Below are 7,979 nucleotides of genomic sequence, written 5' to 3'. Positions count from 1 at the left end.
TTGAGGGGAACAAGCAGAGGTCTAAGCTCCCCACCCGCTCCGCTGCCCAGTCTCTGGTTCCCCAGGGGGGTCGGAAGCAGGAGGAACAAACGGACAAAGGATTGTGAATTACACAGTGACCAGGGCAGAGATTTCCCGCTATGGGATCCCAATGTGGGGTAAATCCCTCAGCTCCCCAGCCCCTGCTGTCACCGACGCTCCTGCTGTCCCCCCCAGCCCAGCCACAGGTGTCTGAGATCCAGGTGTTACCGCACTGGGAGCCCCGGGATGAGGTGCCGTTTGCCGTCCAGCTCCAGAACTTTTACCCCAGGGGGATTCACCGGATCCAGTGGAGCTGGGATGGGAAAAGCTGGGAAAAGTCTGAACCAACCGACTACAGCGAGAACCCGGATCTCACGTTCAGTGCTACCAGCGTCTGGAGAATCCCCAGCCGGGAACTGAACCGTCTGGGACTCAGAGTCCGAGTGTCCGTTCAGCAAAGTCCTCAAGAGCCCCCGATCGAGAGAGAGATCAGAGCCGAGGACACAGGTGAGGGGGCTCCCTGGGGTCGGACGGGGAATGAGCAAGAGTCGCTGCCCCCCGCGGGGTCCCTGAGGGATGAAGGAGCTTTGGGAGCTAATATTCCTCGTCCCCCTTTCCGGCTGGAGACGCCGATGGGTCGGGGGGTAACAGTGTCACACACGGGGTGATTTTATGGGGTACCAGGTGTGACAGAATAGGGAGCATTAACCTGGTAATGTTGCATGGGAGTTTTACGAGTTTTACTGTCTTCTGCTAACATGGGGTGTGCCTCAGTTTCCTTGGGGGTACTGCACCAATACTAGATGGTGATGGGAAATAAGGGGTCAGATTTCTCCTGTCTGAAGTGAGGGGGGATCAGCTCCCACCAGGCCCCGTCTCCCCCTTACGGGGCCTGTAACTGTCTCTGGATGTTTCATTCCTCAGCCCCAGCCGTGTCAGAAATCTCCAAACCCGAGTCAGTTACAGCGGGGAAGGAAATCACCCTGAGCTGCCGCATGACGGGACATTTCCCCGGGGCGCTGAGTGTGGCCTGGCTCAGAACGCAGAGATCAACCACAGGCTCTCATTTTGAGGAAAAGAGCAAGGGAGACATCCTGGTTCCTCTAGAAAACTCTGCCGAGTACAGAATCGAGCCCGGAGCTCCCCACACACAGGACGGAAAAACCTTCCAGCAGGAGACGAGACTCAGCTTCACCCCCTCGGTGCAGAGAGACCAGGGGGCCAAGTTCATCTGCCGGGTGGGACACGTCACCCTAGAGATCCCCCTGGAGAGACGCACTGGGGAGCTGCACGTGGCAGGTCAGTTTCCAAGGCCCCTTTTACAAACTGCTCAGCTCAGCTCCCATTTAGGCACCAGAGTAAGTGGCGAGATTCCCAGGAGAGCTCGGTATGTTGGTGCCGAGTGCTGGGGAACGTGGCCCTGGGTTCCTCTGACCATCTGGTGACACATCTGAGCTCGCTGGTGACTGGAGCAGTCTGGCTTGTTTGCGTGTGCAGGTTTGCGTAACGCCTGCAGGCAGAGGGGTTGTGAGCTCAACTGACCCCCACCGTGAGGGCAGTTGTGGCCCCACACTGACTCCTGACCCCTCTCCCGGGTAACCCCAGCACCCCTGAGGTTGTGGGTGTCACAGGGGTCGCTCAGGGGAGCTCTCGCTGGGTGAGGGGAGGGCCTGGCAGAGGCTGCTGGGGACACGGAGCCAGGTCAGACCAGATGGTGACGGGGGGCGTGTGTCAGACCTCAGGTGCTGTTGCTATGATGTGCAATTTCCACACGTTCTAGAGCCACCACAAGCTCCAGTTCTTCGCGAGATCTCCCGGCCGCAGGTCCTGGCCCCCGGGGAGCAGGTCACACTGAGCTGCCAAATATCCAGGTTCTACCCCAAGGAGCTGAGCGTGACCTGGTACCGACGGGGAAGGGGAGAGTCGGAGTTCAGGTGCTTAGACAAGCCGGACACCCACATGATTGACACCCCAGACCCCACAGCCGCGCCAGACAGGAAATCCTACTTCGTGATGTCCCAGCTCCGCCTCACCCCCATGCTGCCCGAGGACGACGGGGCAGAGTACCGGTGTTCTGTGGAACATGAAACCCTGCAGGAGCCTGAAGGAAAATCCACTGGGCCGCTGGAGCTGCGAGGTACGAGCGAGCGGGGCCGGGCAGCGCCGCGCTGACGCTGGGGTGGTTGTGGCTGAGGAGGTCTCTGCTCTCAGGCACTTGGAGCGTCCAGAGGAAGCGTCGCTTTGGGCTGAGCCTTCTCGGCCGGTCCCCAGCGCGTGGGGCGGTTCCTGGATCGTTTGGGGACTTGCCCGTTGGCTGCTTGCAGGTTCCCCCAGCGCTGGGGAAAGAGGGTGTCAGGTCTGCAGAGAACTGATGGGCGGGTGCAGCAGCCCCTCTGGTTAAACTGGGTTCAGTTTCCCACTTAAGGCAGGGACTCCCCCTCATGATTTCGCAGGAGGAACAGTGTGTCCTCCCCAGACTCGCAGCCCAGGGTCTGAGGGCAAAGCAGGAATTGTCTAGGGAATTTCAGCTAAATCTGGGATCTGGTTCGGGAATGGGAACGGCACCTCTGAGAAGGGTTTACCTAAAGTCTCTGACCTTTGTTGACACCGTTTGCTAATAACAGCTGGGTCTGTCTCCTTCCCATGACTAAACCCCAGGGAGAACTAGCGGCAAAGGGACAGGTGATGACATTTAGCTGTAATTAAGCAAAGCAATTAATGGTGTATCCAGTCCTTGCTCTTATAGTCACAACTGGCCCTTACTCAAGAGAGCTGCTGCTCCCCAAGCCCCACAGTGGGACTGATGTCACCTCATGGGGTTGAAGCTAGAAACGGCACTTTTTCCACTAGCCAGGCCGCCCACAGTAAAGATGGCTGCTGTCCCCTGTTGTTCCAATGGCACTGAATCTACCGGCTGCCCTCAGGAAAGATGGCCGACCACATGAAAATGAGGCTGCCCAGACCAAAGATGGCCACCTTCTCCCATGGCTTCCATACAGCAGTAGCCAGGCTGCCCTCACAGAAGAGGGCCCCCCTTCCCCTTCCGCCCCAGTGCTCCTTGGCTGGAAAACTGGGCGGGAAATTGTGAGGCGACATCTATGCCATGAGCCCCAGCTCACGCCTGGGGAGCAGCAGCAGCTGGGGGGCCTGGGGCAGAGATGCTCCCTCCCAGCTCCGGTGCTGGGGGCTCGTCTGCTCCGAGGGCTGTGGCAGGCGTAGGGACCAGACGCAGCACTGGATGGGCTCCCCTCACCGGCACAAGGCCGGCACCACTGGGTGGAGTTAGGGGGTAAAGACCAACACACTGACCCCCCCCCCCCAGCACCATCAGCCTCCCCCACTGTCTGCCTCCAGCATCTCCCGCACCTTCCATATGCCCACACAGCACCACTTCTGACCCACCCCTTCCCCCCTTCGGTGACTGCATTAGGCACAGAAAAGTCCTTAAACAACCCTACAATCTGTTTGAGAGATAGGAAGGCTGGTTACACAGGATTCCCCCCCACCCCCACCCCACCCCAGGATGAACCCTACAAAGCCAGGAAGCGCCAAGTTCTGGGGCAGCTCTGAGCTGTCCCCTGACGCTCCCACAACACGTGTCCAGGGACGGTGACAGACTCGGCACTGCACTGGGGAGCTCCTGGGGCCTGGCAGGGGTGTGCCCAGCTGCTGGGAAGCGCCATGCCCAGCCCGGGTCGACAGACACGCACTCAGTCTGCTCCAGCTACTGCCTGACAATAGCCGTGTGGCCACAGCAGCACAGGTGGGGGGGCAGGCTAGCGCCGAGTGCGCCCCCAGGGGCCAGGCAGGGCCGTACTCGGGTGACTGGCTCGAGCTCCCATGGCCACACAGCTATTTTTAGGCCCCAGCGCGTCTGTCTGTCCCCGCTGGGACGGACCCCTCCCGGCTGCTGTGTGGACGTGCCTGGCCAGATCCAGACACCCTGCAAACGGGACACTCACCTCCCTCCTGATACACCCCCACGCTGTCCTCGTGAGCTCCTGCCCCCCGTACACATGGCTCTCCAGGTCCCTAGCCTGTGTACAGCTCAACGCAGAGCGCGGTGAGATTGTCAGCACCTTCGGCGGCAGCCCTGCTCCGTCAGTGGGGCCGGGAGCTTTTCACACCAGGGCCAGAGATTTGTTTGTTCTGGTTCATTCCTCCCCCGCTGCAGGGATCCTGCCCAGACTCTACACAAGTCACCTCGGAGGTCAAACCTCACAGGAACTTTAGCAAAGGTGTAGAATGAAACCCCCTGTGCAGCCGTAAATACAGCGTGTGCCAGCATCGCCCACAGCAGCCTGGGGCAGGGAGGTCGCCCCGTTACCCCATGGAGGGAAGGATTCCCTGGCATTAGTGTAACTTCAGCGCCCTCGTGGCCAAGATGGAGTCTGCTCTGCAGGCAGCTCTGGCCAAGAGACAGCGCGCGCAGGAACGCAGCAGGAGAAATCCCTTCCACCCCAGGGGCACCTGTTCCAAACCCCCCAGAGTGAACACACACACCCACAGGAAAACTACAAGGGACATAACAAAGGGAGATATTTATTTACAGAGGGCTGGGAGGAGAAAAGCAACAAGGGGAAATATAGGGGGAGCAGTAAAACAGGCTGCATTCAAACCAAGGCCCCACGGACCCAGTGGTAGCACAGTCTGGAGGGGCAGACACTGAGCAATGTGTCTGTACACAGTGTTCAGGAGGCCTGAGCAAAGTTCCAGTCCAGTGGTGAGTCTTGGGGGCTCCTGGTCGTCTTTGGTGCCAGTGAACTCTCCCCAGCAAACCCCTCCGGTGCCCTCTTCTGCCGCTCTCTGCAAAGCCCCACAGAGCAGCCACCTCCCCACTTAACTATCTAACAGCCTCCCTCCTTATTCCCAGTGCAGAGTCACAAGCCCCAGTACTCACAGCCCCAGGCAGCTCCAGGCAGCCGTGATCCTGGGTCCAGCTCCGGCCTGTCCTTCCGGGTGATTCCCCCCGGCACAGGGCTCCTCCTGGCTCCTGTCCTGGGCTGTCCCCGATAGGGCCTGTCCTCCTCAGGCCTCAGACAGGTTCTCTCTGCTTCCTTCTCCAGGGCCAGCCATGCTGCTTCCCCCTCTCCCCCAGCTCCAGCCCTGCCCCCTGGAGTTTCCCTCCTTTTTCTTACTCTCCCCCTCCCCCTTGGGAAAAAGATTTAAAGGGGCCATGCTCTCTAGACCCCAAAGGGGTTACACTCTCCCCCCCCAAAAGAAATAATCCTTGATGTCCCCATCAAGGTAGGCAACTTTAAGCCATGGATCCCCAGCAGGAGACCCAGGGCCCCCATTCGTCAGAAGCATTCCCATCATTTATCCCACAGGACCCCGAGGGGTGGAACAGGTTTCCCATGAGGCAGCTCGCCCCCCATGGCACCCCAGGAATCTGTAGGTCACTGGGTTCCCCTAAACGATCATACGTCAGCACACACCTGGGCTTCCCTTCCCTAGAGGAACGTCTAGGCTGGCTGTCAGATGTTGGCTGAGGTGACACCACCGGACATGGAGGCAAGATGATGGGTCCTTGAGGCACGAATTCAAGTGCATCTGGGTTTAAAGTGGCTGTTTGGGGTACAGGGTTCTCTGCCTGCACTGAGCCTTCCTCATCATGTTCTTGGGGGGGGTGTGTGTTCACTCTGGGGGGTTTGGAACAGGTGCCCCTGGGGTGGAAAGGATTTCTCCTGCTGCGTTCCTGCGCGCGCTGTCTCTTGGCCAGAGCTGCCTGCAGAGCAGACTCCATCTTGGCCACGAGGGCGCTAAAGTTACACTTGGTGGCCCGTACGGGGATTTGCAGCACACACACACACATACCCACACCCCTACGTTGCGCACCTTGGGCTTTTTCTTCACAGAGAAAAGAAACTCCTGAGTGACTTTCATCTCAGTAAAAAAAAAAAAAAAAATGGAGAGAGGATTATTAGAAGACCTGTGCCGAGGGGCACGAATCCCAGTAACCAAAGCTGTGCTGGTGGTGGGGTTCCCAGAAGAGATGGAACCAAATGAGATTGAGGAGAGCCTAGATGCAGCTGAAATACTGGGGAGGGTAAAGGTCCATACCCGTATTTACAACCGCAAAGTGAAGGGCATGGTAGCACTATGTACTCACAGCCCCAGGCAGCTCCGGGCAGTTGTGATCCTGGGTCCAGCTCCGGCCTGTCCTTCTTGGGTGATTCCCCCCGGCACAGGGCTCCTCCTGGCTCCTGTCCTGGGCTGTCCCCGATCGGGCCTGTCCTCCTCAGGCCTCCGGCAGGTTCTCTCTGCTCCCTTCTCCAGGGCCAGCCATGCTGCTTCTCCTCTCTCTCCCTCCAGCTCCAGCCCTGCCCCCTGGAGTTTCCCTCCTTTTTCTTACTCTCCCCCTCCCCCTTGGGAAAAAGATTTCAAGGGGCCATGCTCTCTAGACCCCAAAGGAGTTACATAAGGAGCAGCTGGTGATCCCCTCCTCACAGTGGGTAGCTGAGCTACAGTCACCTGTCAACAGGTCCTCCTGGGCTCAGCCGTTACAAACACATTACGAGCCCTGGGGGATTCCTGGCCCAGGCCTGGTGCTTCCTCGTTCGGGTGCATGGGATTTAATACTAGAGCCGGGACATGGGCATCTTGTGTGAGCTCAGCCCTGTCTGTCCCCACCCGCCCCCTTTCCAAGCGGCGCTGGAGTCAGTTCTCTGGAGAGACGCGTTAAACTCTCCCCTTTACCAGCCAGCGTGGGACATATCTCCGCTCTCCACACCCCTCACCATCAGCGCTTGGGGGGCCAGTACCTGACCACACTGGCAGCCTGGTTCTCTGGCCTGGGGAGGGAAGAGCTAACGAACAGCTCAGAGGCAGGGGGGCTGTTTCCCCAATACCCAGCCTGGGGCAGTTACAGGTCTGAGCTCAGTGTGTCCCGGGATTACAGGGGCAGGCAGCGAGCTCCGGGCCCCCCAGAACCCGGCACTCACCTGGGTGAGGCCATGGGGTGGTTTCTCCCCGTCTCCAGCAGGGTCTGTTCTGTGGGTGGCAGGGCCTGGGCAGGGTGGGGAGTTTAGCTAGTGGGGCTGAGCCTGGGGTGTTCACAGGGTCCCCAGGCAGGGGCCTCATTCCCGTTCTGTTCCTCCCTCCAGGTGGCCCCCCTCTCGATGGAGACACGTCCGTTTTTTGACTGTCCTGCACTCACCACGGCCGGTGCTGGGGAGACAGAGCCAGCTGCAAGCCACTCGGAGAGGAGAGAACAAACTGACCCCTTGTGATGCTGTGTGATCGACGTGTGACCGTGCACAGCACTGGTGTTGCCACAGTGCTACAACTGCAAGAGAACTTGTACCAAGCACGTCATGTCCGGCGTCACTGGGAAAGTTATGAATTGCTAAGTGTGGATATCCTCCTTATATGTGTAGCCCCCCGCCCCCGTTCACCGGCCCAGAATGAGGTGGTTCGAGATCGGGGAAGCCTGTTTGTGACCCTTTACACAACGTTAGGGGACTGGGCCTGAGCCTCCTGTGTGTGCTCTGCGTTGTGTGTCAGTGTGTTCACCTCAGACCAGACCCACTCAGACAAACCACCAGGTACAGGCTTTATTCTGTAAAGAACATAGAACAGGCTCACAGTCCAGCAGCCTCCTCTGCCAGCCTGCTCCGTGCTCCCAGCCCAGTCAGTGCAGAGACCCCGGGCGGGGACGGCAGCGGGTGCCTCCCGGCAGGAACCAGGCCGTTCTCCCAGCATGCTGCAGTTTGTAGTCCTCAACTTGTCGTTCCCAGGGCTGCTGTTGAAGCGCACTGGCCCTTGGGCTACAGATGCCTGTATCAGTTTTGTATGTGAAGTTATCAATATTGACTGTACCCGTATCAGCTACACTGGCAAGCTACTGCGCCGAAACTTTCTCGCCCAGGGGTGTGAAAACTCACCCCCCCCCCCAGTGCAGCAAGTCTGAGTGCTGTAAAGTGCCAGTGTAGACAGGCTCCAGTGCTGGGAACTGC

General features: G+C 59.1%; 1 gene segment (V, D, J or C); it reads left to right on the top strand.

Moving 5' to 3' along the window:
- On the top strand, positions 1–7,669 carry LOC123368496. The segment is given in 4 exon segments: positions 1–528; positions 946–1,320; positions 1,802–2,158; positions 7,128–7,669. Coding segments are annotated over 4 exon segments (1,158 nt in total).
- The last annotated feature ends 310 nt before the right edge of the window (positions 7,670–7,979 follow it).

Source organism: Mauremys mutica, chromosome 4 (assembly GCF_020497125.1).
Source record: "Mauremys mutica isolate MM-2020 ecotype Southern chromosome 4, ASM2049712v1, whole genome shotgun sequence".
Lineage (NCBI taxonomy): Eukaryota > Metazoa > Chordata > Testudines > Geoemydidae > Mauremys > Mauremys mutica.
Note: the sequence above shows the minus strand (reverse complement) of the source record. Positions and strands in the feature narration are given on the sequence as shown.